This window comes from Brassica oleracea, chromosome C3 (genome assembly GCF_000695525.1).
Source record: "Brassica oleracea var. oleracea cultivar TO1000 chromosome C3, BOL, whole genome shotgun sequence".
NCBI classification, from domain to species: Eukaryota; Viridiplantae; Streptophyta; class Magnoliopsida; order Brassicales; family Brassicaceae; genus Brassica; species Brassica oleracea.
Genome location: NC_027750.1, coordinates 7,464,050 through 7,480,324, shown reverse-complemented (window position 1 = coordinate 7,480,324; position 16,275 = coordinate 7,464,050). Strand labels below are relative to the sequence as shown.

General features: G+C 34.0%; 3 protein-coding genes and 1 pseudogene across 3 annotated transcripts; 1 reads left to right on the top strand and 3 right to left on the bottom strand.

The window, feature by feature from the left end:
• The first annotated feature begins 1,569 nt into the window (after positions 1-1,569).
• LOC106328196 (transcription factor ILR3-like) lies at positions 1,570-3,548 on the top strand. The gene is made up of 5 exons (XM_013766586.1): positions 1,570-1,967; positions 2,380-2,445; positions 2,611-2,688; positions 2,782-2,944; positions 3,031-3,548. The coding sequence occupies exons 1-5, from the start codon at positions 1,834-1,836 to the stop codon at positions 3,310-3,312; spliced, it is 723 nt and encodes a 240-aa protein (XP_013622040.1). The 5' UTR covers positions 1,570-1,833; the 3' UTR covers positions 3,313-3,548.
• Positions 3,549-3,636: 88 nt separating this feature from the next.
• Positions 3,637-5,773, bottom strand: LOC106329783 (annotated as a pseudogene).
• A 4,225-nt stretch (positions 5,774-9,998) lies between these two features.
• LOC106329782 (ankyrin repeat-containing protein At3g12360-like) lies at positions 9,999-11,752 on the bottom strand. The gene is made up of 2 exons (XM_013768422.1): positions 11,246-11,752; positions 9,999-10,832 (listed from the first exon to the last, which is right to left on the bottom strand). Exons 1-2 carry the CDS (start codon positions 11,750-11,752, stop codon positions 9,999-10,001), a joined length of 1,341 nt encoding a protein of 446 aa, XP_013623876.1.
• Positions 11,753-13,604: 1,852 nt separating this feature from the next.
• LOC106328195 (ankyrin repeat-containing protein At3g12360-like) lies at positions 13,605-15,567 on the bottom strand. The gene is made up of 2 exons (XM_013766585.1): positions 14,935-15,567; positions 13,605-14,549 (listed from the first exon to the last, which is right to left on the bottom strand). Exons 1-2 carry the CDS (start codon positions 15,508-15,510, stop codon positions 13,716-13,718), a joined length of 1,410 nt encoding a protein of 469 aa, XP_013622039.1. The 5' UTR covers positions 15,511-15,567; the 3' UTR covers positions 13,605-13,715.
• Positions 15,568-16,275: the final 708 nt, after the last annotated feature.

Sequence of the window (16,275 nt, the reverse complement as noted above, 5' to 3'; positions counted from 1 at the left end):
TCACTATCTCCACCATCACTGAAGATACCATCATAGAGAACCATGGCAAGGTTGTCTAATTTTACTTGTCATCACGTTCATGTATTTCAGGAGCACAGTGAGAACATTCTTCCAAGCAGTGAAGGTGACGTAGGATTGGCAGCATCATCGGGCCCGTCTGTTTTTGGAGACAAAGTCGATGAGGAATGTGCTGCAGCAGATTCTCCAGAGATTTCAGACGCTCAGAACAACCGCAAGCGCTGCCGTGAGTGATTGGAAATATCTTTTATATTCCTATCAGCCCGTCAACGTCTTTTCTATGCATTTTTAAAAACTGGTATTATCGAGATATTTTTTCCCTTGCATATTTTCTCTGTTCGGAGGTTTTATTTCTATTTTGGATTATAAAAGAAACGTCGACGGGTTCTAACTCATATAAGATTTGCCAGTGGTGTATTTTTTTAGTTTACCTATTTCTGACATTTTTTGTTCACCATAAACTATTTTTAACAAAGTCGAGTAGAACTCTAAAAATAAATAATTTTCCAACCGTATAATTTTATAAATTTTTCTAGAGTTATTAATTTTTTTTTAAATAGTTTATTACTGTTCTATATTTTTGAAATTAATTTAGGTAAAATAAGAAAATAATTTAATTTATTGTTCGATAAATTGTTTAATTTTTTGAATTATTGTTTTATATACTAACAACTACCTAAGTAAATACTAAACAACTTCATAAACTTTATCTTTTGAACATGAAAGCGCTAATAACGCTAATGGTCGATCAAATCATTACGAAAATAATGCATATGAATTTGCCGGTCATTCTTATATCAACTTAATCAAATTGTGTGACTTCCAAATGTTATGTTTATCACCATTATATACAACACGGAAAAACAAAAGTGAAAAAAATAAACGACAAAATCCCGTACACAAAACTACACAACGATCAATAACTTATCCGGTTTCGCGCTTGCGCAGTGGCTATACTCCTGGTGAGATCTATGGGTCTGATTGGTAATGGCTGTAGCTTTAAAAATTTTGCTGTAGAAAAAAATCTCTAAACTTTTTGCTGTGGCTTTAGATTTTATTGCTGTAGAATTTTATGGAAAACACTAAAAAATTGCTTTGGATATTTAGCTCTGCATAACACTTGTACAACTGTAGGTTATTTCAAAAACTGTGGTTTCAAAAAAAAATTTAAAACTTGATTGCTCTGAATTTGATGTTTTAAAAATAAATAGGGACGTGAACAGAACCTACAACAACTACCGATCAATCCTCCTAATTACGATCATTTAACCATGTGCTTCTCGAATAATGTCGTCCAATCCAACCAACCCGATCAGAAATCCTTATCAAATTTTTTTTGCTGAATAAATAAATTTTGTTGAATCTAAACGCATAAATAAAAGACAACATACTGGCATAAAATTATAGCATCAAAACTATATAATATATATCTGTATAAAATTAAAATCGTCAACGTACCATAATTCACACCGTTTAGTGGTAATTTATATAATAATAAATGTGACGACGATATATAACACATAAAATTATAAAATATGGGCCTTGAAAGACTGAAAGAGATGAAGAGTGCGCAGCGCGTGAAAGCAACACTAATCTCTGGATTCCACAACTCCTCTCCTATCCTCCCAACGGTTTTTCTTCTTCTTCCTTCCTTCCTTCCTTCCTTCTGCAACCAACTAAAAAATAAAAGCAGAAACCGCTTCGGCTAAAGAAAGCTCCCTCTTTCCTTCCACAATCTCGCTGATCGCCGCCGGTAAGATTCGACTCCCCCGAGAGTAACGAACACTCACCGCCTTTTTAAATCAGTATCAGGAGATGGTGCCGTCCGAAAACGGTAATTGGATATGCGACCTGATCGATGCTGACTACGGGGGGAGTTTCACAATCCAAGGTCCTGGTTTCTCTTGGCCTCTTCACCAACCTATTGGCGTCTCTTCAAACAACTCCAGGTTTCCTTATTCTTCCTCTCTTTGTCTGATTCAGTTACGGTTCGGAACTGTTTTTGTAAGAACTTTAGTTTAAAGTTTTGGTTCTTTAGCTGCTGAGATATCATCCTCTTACAGTTGGTTCAAGTCTTCAGGACAGGTCTTTTGTTTTTTGTTTATCCAAAGTCAACTGTGTTTGTGTCTGCCATGTTTCTTGATTCGGGAATAATCGGTTGATCTCTATCACTTTATCAGGTGGGACTTAGATTCCTTTTTTGTGGATAGGATCCTTCCTTCTTTCCTTCTATCTGAGTGGCTAGTTTGACTTTACCATGTCAATGTTTTTTTTTTAATACATCTTCTTCCTTGGAAGTGAGCAGCTGTAAGTTTTTTGCATTGTATCATTATTAACTTAGTCGCTTTCTTGTTGGTTCAGCGTGGGAGTTGATGGCTCGGCTGGAAGTTCTGAAGCTAGCAAGGACCCTCCTGTCTCCAGAAAGAGGTAAAGCTCCCTTCTCCTCCTCAACTCCACTTGTTGCACTACTATTCAAATGAATCACTAAACTCTAGCAAACTTTCTGGAACCTTTTTTTAGGAGAAATGGGTTCATTGCCTTGAAATATATTTTTTTGGCTTGACAACGTTTTATTACTTTTTTTTTTCTCAGGTCGAGATGTGAATCATCATCTGCCACTAACTCGAAAGCATGTAGGGAGAAGCAGCGACGTGACAGGCTGAACGAGAAGTAATCTTTTTTTTTTTGTAATTTTGTATTTTAAGTCTTTTTTCCTATTGTAGGAATTGAAAATTATATCACCTTTGTTAAAATGAATAACAGGTTTATGGAATTGAGTGCAATTTTGGAGCCTGGACATCCTCCTAAGACAGACAAGGCTGCAATCTTGGTCGATGCTGTCCGCATGGTGACACAGCTACGTGGCAAGGCACAGAAGTTGAAGGACTCCAATTCAAGTCTTCAAGACAAAATCAAAGAGCTAAAGGTGAAACTCCTTCAACTTGCAATCCCCCTTTCTCCATATAAAACCATCTGAATGCTTACTAGTTTCCCTGCGATCTCTTCGATCAGACCGAGAAAAACGAGCTGCGAGATGAGAAGCAGAGGCTGAAGACAGAGAAAGAGAAGCTGGAGCAGCAGCTGAAAGCCGTGAATGCTCCTCCTCAACCAAGCTTCTTCCCAGCCCCACCTATGATGCCAACTGCTTTTGCTTCTGGTCCTTCGCAAGGCCAAGCTCCTGGAAACAAGATGGTGCCATTCATCAGTTACCCTGGAGTTGCCATGTGGCAGTTCATGCCTCCTGCTTCACTGGATACTTCTCAGGATCATGTCCTTCGTCCACCAGTAGCTTAAACCGGGATTAAAAACAAACCTCCAGAAAAGAAAAATCTTCAACTGGTTGCTTCTTGCTTCCTCTGAAAAAAAGAAAAGTCCATTTGTTTTGCTCTCCTCTTCGTCAGCTTTCTTTAGTCTTATCGGTGTTATGGTTATATAACTGTTATCTGTTGGAACGATGTTATGACATTGTAAACTCCAATTGCTTGACGCAATGTTATCTATTCACATGTAAATTTAAGTAGAGTTTGTCAGATCATCTCTCACATTATGGTTTTTTACAGTAATACATAGAATGGGCTTTTACTTTCTCACCATAAGAGTGTGAAAGTACAAAAAAATTAGAAACAGGAGAGACAGCAAAACATGATCTGTGTTTACTCTTCTCTGGGTTCTAGCCAACTTATGAAATAAGTTTTTGATATCTGATTAGTATGATGCTCTAATGTGACAGCTCTTGATGAACCTATCAGAGGAATCAAGATGCTTAGCCCAAAGAGGACGTAGATGAGGAAACGCTATATCAAGCCAAGGCTTAGCTCTTCCATTGAAATGAACAAAAGCTGGACTTTCAGCATCAGAGAAGCTCGTGGTCTCTTGGTATCCAAGACCAAGCATATTCCAAAACGGGTCTATGGTCTGGACATGGCCGTGGAACGCTATCAAACCTGGAGGCAAAGTTCCCAGCTGCCACAAACTCAGGTCTGACTTCAAGTTCTGCATTAAAAAAATAGTTCAAGTTAAGTTGATTACTAGTGTTTGTTAGCTAGTTAGTGACTTTTGATTTTACCTCGTCAAGCCAATGATAGTAAGTGGAGCTTATGTTAGTCTTCCTCCAAGCAGCTAGATCGAACACATTCATTCCATAAGCCCAAGCACATTCCTCTGGGTCAAAGTTTCTTGCAATGATTGGATTTGAGAAATTAAGATAACTCTTGAACTTCTTTGACATGACTCTTCTCCTCTACATGTCTCCACCGCTCCATTAACTTTCCCATCCATGTCAATGTCCCAAAGTGGTAAAAGATCAGTTTGGATCACAATGTCATCGTCTAGAAACACAACCTTGTTTAAGCTCGGAAACAACTGCAAAAAAAAAAAAAACAAAGAAGTTGTCTAAGTCTTAAATGGTCAGAGCATTCTTCACCAGTCACACTGATCAAACTTACCTCTGGTAGATGAATACGGATGTGATTCATCAATGAGTTGTATTTAGGGCTAAGAGCTTGCAACTTAGCAGCCATGATGATCCACCTCTGAACTGAGACCTCACTCTCTGATTCTTCTCCATAGCTTCCAGCACCGGAACCTTCCCTTTAGACAACCAATCAAAATGATGCAAAGCCTTAGCTTGCATTGGGAAATAAGTTTTCCTATCCGTTATAATATGAAGCACAATCTTATGAGGTCTTAACGAGTTTTGAACCAAAGACTTAGCGACAACCGAGGCTGCAAGAATATTGTCTGAAGCCAAGACAAAGTGAAAGTAGTTGTTGTCGACCAAGGTTGGCACTAGCTCGTCTTCTGGAAGCTGGAGACGTGCGGCTGCGTTTATTGAATGTTCGTTGGCTAGTTTAAGAGCTAAGCAGTGAAGTTGTTTAAGTCTGCTGCTTGATGCGACGTGTCGGTATAAATACTCTTGGATCTTATTAGCGGTTCTTGTTCTCTGTTCCATCAATGTCACCATTTCTTTAAGCTTTTGAGCAAATTCTCTTGCGTCTGATTTGCTTCTTTTGACTTCAGACATGAAGTCTTGAAGTGTTTGTGGTATGTCTGATCTTCCTTTTTAGCTATTGATTGTTTAAAGGTTGTTCAAGAACATGGTACATAGCTTCTGGAACATTCTAGATAAATAACCAAATAAAATTAACTTTTTAATTAACGGTAAAGTTGAATATGCTCAAGTCTTAAAAATAATTAAAAAAATATAAAATATTTTTTAAATACTAGAATTCTAAAAATAATACATAAACTAAATATTTATACATGATTTATAAATATATATAATATAATATTTAAAATTAAAATTAAATATTGTAAAACTATTTTATGTATAAATATAAATTTATCAAATATAACTATTAATAAAAATAAAAATTTAATATATTTAAAAATATGAATTTGGATCTGGATATCTGAACCTAAAAATCAAACTATCTAGACCCGTATTTGATTTTGACGAATTCAAGATTTTACTATTTGAATTTAGACACTCTATATATGCTACTTTCAGAGCGGATTTCAAATCGAATCCGGATTCCGGAGGTTAAGTCCCAAGTCTAGTTCCCAAGTAATGAATGAGGTTTTTTTCTTTTCCAAAGTTCCATTGTCAACGATAAACACTTACATCTCCAAACCATGAAAACAGAACAATAATAACGTCTCTTAACTTGATCTCTTGTGGATTTGTCTTTGGTGGTTCTTGACTTAACTCATTCACTTTGCAGCATAACCAATACGCCCTAGGTAACAATTGCATTAGGCTCATCAATCTACCATGCACTAGGTAAGCATGGATTTAGCTGACAGCTTGTTTTGTGTGATGTGCAAATGCTGGGGACATTATAATATTTTGATTGTTATACAAGCAAAAATATACAAAAGATCCAAACACACAAAAGTTTTTGATTATTTTCTAAGCATACTAAACAAACATTGAGTTTTTTTTTATAGTAATAAAAGCATATTACACAAAAACAAACTCAGCTAATAACTTGAAATGTCTCAGAACCAGCGGTGCCTCTGTATTTGCATCCGCTATGGCAATGCGGACAAACCACTGTCACTTCCATTCCTTCTTCTCCAACCCATTCAACAGTCACCACAAGATTAATGTCTGAACTAACGGGAATGAAGAATAGCTTGTTCCGGAAGACTTAAGCACCAATGCGTTTGTCACATGCACATATGAACGCCACTCCTATTGAATTTCCGCAAACAGTACTGCTAATCATATGGGTACTCATAGCTAAGATTTCCTGAAATTTGCCAAAAAAAGACAAAAAGAGCAGCAACAGATATCAACATTGATATGACCAGCAAGATTTCAAAACGAAAATAAGAACCTAACAGTACTGGTCTTAAACAAAATCAGATCCAGGAAGAACAAAAACCCTAAAAAGAACAAAGGATCTGCATTTTTCTAATTGTTCAGTTTCACTGAGAAACAGAGTTTTAACAAACCAAAAAAAGCACCTGGAAGAAAGAGACGAAACTGAGGTGGCAGCTGGGAGAAAGGAAGGGACGAAACAGCGGAGAAGAGAGCAAGAAGTGGCGATGAAAAAGTGGCGATAAAAGAGATGGCAAAAATAATAATATACTAGATCCCAAAAAAAGAAAGTTCTAGACATAACGGGCTAAAAAGTTTGGGCTTGGTAACTATGACTCTCTTTTGCTCACCATGGAAGTCAAAAGTCGACGGTAATTCTATTCATATACTGCGTTATTTCAATTAATTACTCCATAACTCCCACGACACACGACATGTGCTTACATCTAATCTAATCTAATCCGTTACAACTGAAATACAAATACAAATACAAATACAAATATAGATTAACCTTTAAAACTTCAATCTAATTACACATAAATACCACTGAAATTATAACTACTCATTTTTTTAGCATTAATTGTTTTCTTTCAAATTAGATACATAATTTCTTAAATTGAATGCATAAGAAAATCAATATAAATCTCTAAGGGCATTTCGATCTCACTTCATTTTTTTTCTCTAAAATAGAAAAAGTGAATATGGAGTAAGTAATGCTCCAACCTAACTTCATATCTCATTCCATAATAAAATTTACTCCATAAATGGAGTAATCTATATTTTGTTTGTTTATCACTCCATAACGGAGTGAGCAATGGAATAGGATTAGAGCAATTTTACTTTATTTTCACTTTTACTCTATTTGGGAGGAAAAAATGGAGTTTTACATTGGAGATGCTCTAACTCACCGTTTCGTAAATAAATTGAACAAAGATTTCAGTATAATTATTTTACTTACTTATTGCACATAATACTATAAATTTTAATATACATCAATATTAAACACAAAATATACTACTATACACAAAATATAATCTATCATTTGTTTCTTTGCTGACCAGACCTCCCCCACGTAACTCTTCTTCCTTGCCAATATTGACTTTTGTCCTTTTCTTAAACTTATATGGGTTTGTAAATACATTAAAATTTATAAGGATTATATTGATGCAATAAAACACTTTAATGCACATCAATACTATACATAAATGGGTTCTCTTTGCAAAGATCCATCAACGTAACTCTTCTTCCTCAAAATTCTATGCACTAAATCATATATAACATTAATTTTCAAAATTTTAGTGATATTTGAAATTATTTTATTCATTTACTAAATTCATTACATAGTTTTTTAAACTTTAAAACATTAAAAATTATCACTATTTATTAATGATAATGAAAAGGTAAAAAACCACATAAAAATACATTTATATAATATATAAATAAAATATAAAACAATCTATTAATGCATTATAAGTATATAAGAATATAAATCCAACTATTTATACATGTGGGATTTGCTTAAATGATACTCAATGTAGAATGATACAATTTATGGTTAAAATATAATGTTAAATGTAGAAAATAATTAATTTACAAATACGTAAAATAACACGTAAAAGTCACATAAATCGATTTATGTATTCCTTTACTCAATTTAGAACACAATATCATTTTAAAACTATATAATTATATATCTCATTATTTATTATTAATAATTGAAAATAGAACCACATGAAAGAATTATTTATATAATATATAAATAAAATATAAATTATTCTGTTAATATAATATTGGTAGCATATTTTAATATAAATAAAAGTCCACTAAAAATTGAATACAATAAATTTGTACAAAACAAACATTTATTTATAAAAGTGAAAATAAATAAATGTGCGGTCGCACATGTTAAACTCGAGTTTATTTTATTAAAACTGAAGTACATTTTGATTCTGTTTGAAAACATTGATAGCAGTATAAATGAGAATTATTTGAAAACATGAATAACAATATAAAAAAGAAGTAAAATGTCATTTTAGTAATTTCATTAATATAATTACATTAATTGTCTTTTCATATTTGACCCAGTTTAACAATTTCATTAATTATATTACATTAACAATACATATATTATATCATTAATTATATTACCATAATAATAATGCATATTTTTATCATTAGTTAATTTAATATAATTACATTAATTATCTTTCCATATCTGAATCAGTTTAATAATTTCAATAATTATATTACTTTAACAATACATTACATCATTAATTATATTACAATAATAATAATATTGCATGTTTTTATTTATTAATTAATCAACATTAACTTTGTGCCAATTATAAAATCAAAAATGTAAAACAACTGAGTTTTGCATATGGTTAAACGTTATGTTTAGTTTGGTTTACTAAAAAAAAATTAATTTCAATCGGTGAAAAATTACGTAGCCAAAAACATAATTCAAAAACATGTTTTTGTGAATAAAATAATAACTTAAATCAAAATAATAGAATGTATTATATTTATTGTCACTTAATTTTTCACTCCATATAAATATTTTACTAAATAAAAAATTCTTTCTATTTCACTTAAATTAGCCAAACACATAGAAAAAGTCATTTTTATTAGTTTATAAAATAAATTAGACATGAATATTGGCTATCATTTAGGTACGAGTTGTTTTTTCGGATATCGTTTTTTTTTTAAATTAAGCCCTGCTTGAATATTTTAATTTATGTGTGGGTTTTGAGTTGGATCTTTTTGGGTCTGGATGAATTTGGTTCTGATATATAAGAATATAAAAATATCTAAATAACATAAATAACCATATTACCTGATTCGGTACAGATATTTTGAATACTATTAGTTATATTACACTCATCTAAAATATATAACACTAATTACGAAAAATAAATATCAATGTACAAAAATGTAAAAATCAATACCCGTTCACCTCGATATCTAGTTTACCTTATAAGTACCGTTTTTTCAGAGACGACTAACCCACCTACACTCCTTCATCATCTAATTGTTTTCTTCATTTCCTCTGTTCTTTCACTTTCAGAACCAGTTTTTGTTGCCGGAAGCTTTAAAAATATGGTAAAGCTCCACAATGCAAAAAATTGTTTCCTTACTATACACGTTCTAAGGGTCATTCTCTAGACTCTTCCACTTCCTGACAATTCAACTGAATCGACACTTTTACCTCTAAATAAAGTCTTTGAATAAAGACATCGGAGCTTCAACTTCATAATTTACTTTTGAGGACTAATTTCCTCCCTAATACCGATACCATATCGACCCATTTTTGGTCAGTTATTCTATTCGCCCCACCCAAACAAGAAGTCTTTTTGTGCATTTCCTTTGTAAGTTTTGCTGCTAGTCATGAAAACCGTCTAGGGCCTAGTTCTACGGCAATCTAATAACTTGCATGAAAACTCAAAAACTATTTTGTGTATTCAGTTTTGGGGTCAAATAAACATGTATTAATCATTGGGTGAAATCATTTTTGTTTTCTTACAACATATCACATGTCATCGAATCTAAACAATTGGAAATTATAAACGTCAAACACCTATTTACAAAAAGAAAACGTCAACCACTTATAAAAACATGCATATAACTGGGATTCCTATATATTAAAAACATAAATTCAGCAATAAGAGTAGTAGCCTTTCTCGATATTGGCCGCCATGTCTACGTATCCATTCTTGCGTACTGGCGGAGTAGACAAGCATTTAAGAAGCGTAACCTTCCTTAACATGCATTTAGCCAGATTAAACTGTAGATAAACAAACATACCGCCTAGCGTCAAGCTAGCAATAGCAACAGTGGCATAGATTAACCAATTGGTTTCTTCAAAATGAGGTAAAGTTACCAATGCCGCGGAGACATAAGCACTTGCCATGGCTGCTACAGCCACCCACATCATCCAGTGAGCTATAACCAAGAACTTTAAAAGCGAGTCCTCCCTGTAAGGTATAATGCTGACGAGAAGAATGACCATACTCACTGATGTAAACAACGCGATGCTATTGCTTATCCAGAAGATCATGAAAGCTATGGTTTTCCCCGCGGTTGATTTCCCAATGGAGAATCCTTCTTGATAGACCCCACCAGGTGGGTTTAAACCGCATGTGAAAGTAACAGATGCAATCAAGACAGCGACAATGGCGAGAGTATTCCTAGCGCTTTGCAAAGCCTCCAATTGCATCTCAAATTTTTTGTTTGGAGTATCACTACTTTGAAATCTTAGAATCTCCTTCTGGCGCTTCTTCATCGTGTTATCGTCGGCACGATGAAGAATCACTACTTTTGTTTGGTTTCCAATCTCTCTAGGACTTGAAGAGCGTTGACCGCACATCAGAGCGTTAGATAGCTTAAGGAAATCTTTATCCTCTTCGTTGAGAAGGTCAACCGCTACAAAACCGTTCTTGTTCTTCGTGGTGACTTTTACGTTTGTCTCCTCCATTATATAGTTTACCAGCTGTAATGTAATATGTTAATCAAATCAGGAAACCAACAACAAAACCTCATATTTTAAGTTTTTAAATCATATGGAGTATATAGCTTTGTATGAAAAGTATTACTTTGAAATCATTTAGCTGGTATTCCTTCTCATTTATACTATTAAATAATCATTTTCCCTTTTGTTTTTTTGCGTTTCGGCAGTTCCCTTAAATAATCAAGTAGTGTTTTCTTTTTAGCAATTACCAAGTAGTATTAAAGAAGTGAAATTTAAGGTGAAAGCAATTTGGCTCTTTAGATGAGGTTGATAAATGAAATTATAATACAAAGAAAACTATGTTTTAGATATATTTCCTATAAGATTTTACATTTTGAGTCTAATTAGGCACAGTATACAAAAAAAAGGAAAGAGGAGGGAGGCAGAAAATTTACCGCAATAGAGCCAACGGAGGCGGCAACGTGAAGCACAGTGTTGCCGTCTACGTCAAGCTGGTAGAGAAGTTGGCCTAAGTTGTCACTCTTTGCCATTGAGATGAAGGCTTCGTTCTGCTTGTGTCTCGCAGCTATATGAAACACAGTTTCTCTCTTTTCTAACGTGACTGAGTAGAAAGAAGAGGGAGCCCTATTGAAAAATTCCTTAAGGATTTCAACAGAACCCTTCATTGCCGCACAATGCAGAGGTGTTAAGCCATCATTATTCATCATTTCTGCATCTAGGTTTTTTTGCTCGCATGCGTTATGCAATTTTAAGGACTCTAACATCCAAATAAAGATGCCTGTGTCTCCCAAACGAGCAGCAACATGAAGAGGAGTGTCCCCTTTGGAATTGGTGGAACTGACTAAGGAAGGGCAGAGCTCGATTATTTTCTTTGCATATACCTCGTCCCCTTGTTGCGTGGCTAGGTGCAATCCCGTTCCTTCGTATGTTTCCTTCAACATAGAGAGATACTCTTCTACGAGCCGCGATAAACTTGTCATGTCATTTCTGATGAATTTTTGTGGAGCCATTTTTCGTTTCAAGTTGCTTTAGGAATCTTTGGTCTTTGGATCAATTTGAGATGTAGACCAATTGTCTTTGTTGTTTTAAGTTAATTAGATGCATACTCTTAATTACCCTTATATACTGCTCTCTAAAGTCAGCCATACTCTTTTCGTAATTTTTTTAATAATTTATATATTGAATGAAAATTTTGACCATTGTTCGGTTTATACGTGACATCCTTGCATAAAGTTTTCATTTCAGTTTTGTTTTTTAAATATATACATGTAGAAATTTAATTACTTCTTCCACTTTTAGGGTCCACTAGATTCAAGGTCCACTAGTTAAGAAAAAAAAAACTTAAAAAAAACTTGTAGTTTTTGTCAACTACTCTTTAAGTCTAAACTAAATATTAGCTTATAGCAGATGTCACTTATCTATGACATGTGCTCAGTTCACACTCTGAATATCTACGAATAAGAAACTCTATCCTATAATGGGTTTGAGTATTATGATGATGCACTTAGCTAGAGATTGTAAAATGGTTTAAATTTCAATGGTTAGTCATATAATATTCTAAATTTAAGTAACCATTTGGTCTGTGACAAAAAAAAAAGTAACCATTTGGTCAAACAGAAATAAAATGTTATAGTGTAGACACGGAATTTTATGTTTACACATAGAATTGAAATAGTATAAGATTTAATTAAGTAATTGTCAACGGTAGAGTTATCATTCGTATTTGTATATGTTTGAATTATATATTTTAAAATATTAGTCATAAAATTGCATAGAAAAAATACATAGTTATATATATGGAATAATGTTTGATACTTCTCGTTTTATAAATTCAATTCCATTCAAACTTCTATGAAAAATAATGAAACATGTGATCGTGTAAGCAATCTTGGATTTTTACATATTGATATTTTTTTTTGAACCTTGGATCTCCGTAACGATTGAATGTCAGTATAATATAAAAACCATAGGCGAATAAGTGGTGGGGGGTGGGGAGGTTGCGTCCAAAAGTTAAGTTTCAAATGCTTTTTTATCCAATTGCTTCAAGCTCCAATTAATATCCTTAAGCTTATCTATTTTGAAATATTATTCATAAAATTGCATAGAGTAATACCAATCTAATACGGCTTATTCAGAGTTTGTTACAGGTCGAAAGAATACGGTTTATTCTTTCCGGTTTACTCAGAAATACCCATTCGATTACGTAGTCGAATCAAGCAATTAGAATGTTGTTAAGTATAGCGGTAGTTCAACATATGGTTGTTTGATTATCCGATAGTCCGGATTCTGTTTGGTACGTTTTGGTATAGGTCGGTTCAGTTTGGAGATTTGGATTTAGAATTTGGCTTTATGTTGAAAGAGGGAAGTTGGAGAGAGAAAGACAAGTTAAAGAAAAGGCAGCACACATATGTTGGTTAACTTACAGAAGAGAAGGAGCTGTTTGGTTTGGTGGTTACAAGAAAACATAGCTTTTACCTCTAAATAAACTCTTGGAACAAATACATTGGAGCTTCAACCTCCTAATTTACTTTTTGAGGACTAATTTCCTCCCTAATATCGATACCGACCCATTTTTTGGCCAGTTGTTCTATTCGCCCCCTCCCAAATTATTCTATTCGCCCCCACACAAATTCTCATCTTTTTTTTCCTTGCAATAAGTTTTGCATGCATCGATTTATGCTACTTATGGAAACTTTTAGGGCCTAGTTCTACGGTTTGATAAGGTACAGCTACCAATCTGATATCTTGCATGAAAACTCAAAACTATTTTGTGTGTTCAGTTTTGGGGTCAAATAACATGTATTATGTCAAAACTTTTTTTCTTACAACATATCACTGGAAGATTATGAACGTCAAACACTTATAAAAACATGCATATAACTTGGATTCCTATTAAACATAAATTCAGCAATAAGAGTAGTAGCCTTTCTCGATATTGGCCGCCATGTCTACGTATCCATTCTTGCGTACTGGCAGAGTAGACAAGCATTTAAGAAGCCTAACCTTCCTTAACATGCATTTAGCCAGATTAAACTGTAGATAAACAAACATACCGCCTAGCGTCAAGCTAGCAATAGCAACAGTGGCATAGATTAACCAATTGGTTTCTCCAAAATGAGGTAAAGTTACCAATGCCGCGGAGACATAAGCACTTGCCATGGCTGCTACAGCCACCCACATCATCCAGTGAGCTATAACCAAGAACTTTAAAAGCGAGTCCTCCCTGTAAGGTATAATGCTGACGAGAAGAATGACCATACTCACTGATGTAAACAACGCGATGCTATTGCTTATCCAGAAGATCATGAAAGCTATGGTTTTCCCCGCGGTTGATTTCCCAATGGAGAATCCTTCTTGATAGACCCCACCAGGTGGGTTTAAACCGCATGTGAAAGTAACAGATGCAATCAAGACAGCGACAATGGCGAGAGTATTCCTAGCGCTTTGCAAAGCCTCCAATTGCATCTCAAATTTTTTGTTTGGAGTATCACTACTTTGAAATCTTAGAATCTCCTTCTGGCGCTTCTTCATCGTGTTATCGTCGGCACGATGAAGAATCACTACTTTTGTTTGGTTTCCAATCTCTCTAGGACTTGAAGAGCGTTGACCGCACATCAGAGCGTTAGATAGCTTAAGGAAATCTTTATCCTCTTCGTTGAGAAGGTCAACCGCTACAAAACCGTTCTTGTTCTTCGTGGTGACTTTTACGTTTGTCTCCTCCATTATATAGTTTACCAGCTGTAATGTAATATGTTAATCAAATCAGGAAACCAACAACAAAACCTCATATTTTAAGTTTTTAAATCATATGGAGTCAGGATATAGCTTTGTATGAAAGTATTACTTTGAAATCATTTAGCTAGTATTCCTTCTCATTTATATTATTAAATAATCAAGTAGTGTTTTCTTTTTAACAGTTACCAAGTAGTATTAAAGAAGTGAAATTTAAGGTGGAAAACTGAAAGCAATTTGGCTCTTTAGATGAGGTTGATAAATGAAATTATAATACAAAGAAAACTATGTTTTAGATATATTTCCTATAGATGTTACATTTTGAGTCTAATTAGGCATAATATACAAAAAAGAAAAAAAAAAGGAAAGAAGAGGGAGGCAGAAAATTTACCGCAATAGAGCCTACGGAGGCGGCAACGTGAAGCACCGTGTTGCCATCTATGTCAAGCTGGTAGAGAAGTTGGCCTAAGTTGTCACTCTTTGCCATTGAGATGAAGGCTTCGTTCTTCTTGTGTCTCGCAGCTATATGAAACACAGTTTCTCTCTTTTGTAATGTGACTGAGTAGAAAGAAGAGGGAGCCCTATTGAGAAATTCCTTAAGGATTTCAACAGAACCCTTCATTGCCGCACAATGCAGAGGTGTTAAGCCATCATTATTCATCATTTCTTCATCTAGGTTTTTTTGCTCGCATGCGTTATGCAAATTTATGGACTCTAACATCCAAATTAAGATGCTTGTGCATCCCGAACGAGCAGCAACATGAAGAGGAGTGTCACCTTTGGAATTGGTGGAACTGACTAAGGAAGGGCAGAGCTCGATTATTTTCTTTGCATATACCTCGTCCCCTTGTTGCGTGGCTAGGTGCAATCCCGTTCCTTCGTATGTTTCCTTCAACATAGAGAGATACTCTTCTACGAGCCGAGGTAAACCTGTCATGCCATTTCTGATGAATTTTTGTGGAGCCATTTTTAGTTTCAAGTGGCGTTAGGAATCTTTGGTTTTTGGATCAATTTGAGATGTAGACCAATTGTCTTTGTTGTTTTAAGTTAATTAGATGCATACTCTTACCCTTATATACTAGTCTCTAAAGTCAGCCATACTCTTTTCGTAATTTTATTAATAATTTATATATTGAATGAAAATTTTGACCATTGTTCGGTTTATACGTGACATCCTTGCATAAAGTTTTCATTTAAAAAAAAAATAATATATATATATATATATACATGTAGAAGTTTGATTACTTCTTCCACTTTTAGGGTCCACTAGATTCAAGGTCCACTAGTTAAAAAAAAAACTTAAAAACAAACTTGTAGTTTTTGTCAACTACTCCTTAAGTCTAAACTAAATATTAGCTTATAGAAAATGTCACTTATCTATGACATGTGCTCAGTTCACACTCTGAATATCTACGAATAAGAAACTCTATCCTATAATGGGTTTGAGTATTATGATGATGCACTTAGAGATTGTAAAATGGTTTAAATTTCATTGGTTACTCATATAATATTCTAAATTTAAGTAACCATTTGGTCAAATAGAAATAAAATGTTATAGTGTAGACACGGAGTTCTATGTTTACACATAGAATTGAAATAGTAGGGCTGGGCAAAAAATCCGGATCCGAAGAACCGAACCGAACCCGATCCAAAAAAATAGTACTAAACCCGAACCGAAATTGATTAAATATCCGAACGGATTCAAAATTTTGGTATCTAAAGAACCAAAACC

Coding starts and splice junctions, on each gene's coding strand:
- LOC106328196 (XM_013766586.1), top strand. CDS start 1,834: ATGGTGCCGTCCGAAAACGGTAATTGGATATGCGACCTGATCGATGCT. Junction 2,446..2,610: donor CCTCCTGTCTCCAGAAAGAG/GTAAAGCTCCCT, acceptor TTTTTTTCTCAG/GTCGAGATGTGAATCATCAT. Junction 2,945..3,030: donor ACAAAATCAAAGAGCTAAAG/GTGAAACTCCTT, acceptor CTCTTCGATCAG/ACCGAGAAAAACGAGCTGCG.
- LOC106329782 (XM_013768422.1), bottom strand. CDS start 11,752: ATGTTGAAGGAAACATACGAAGGAACGGGATTGCACCTAGCCACGCAA. Junction 10,833..11,245: donor CCTCCGTTGGCTCTATTGCG/GTAAATTTTCTG, acceptor ATTACATTACAG/CTGGTAAACTATATAATGGA.
- LOC106328195 (XM_013766585.1), bottom strand. CDS start 15,510: ATGGCTCCACAAAAATTCATCAGAAATGGCATGACAGGTTTACCTCGG. Junction 14,550..14,934: donor CCTCCGTAGGCTCTATTGCG/GTAAATTTTCTG, acceptor ATTACATTACAG/CTGGTAAACTATATAATGGA.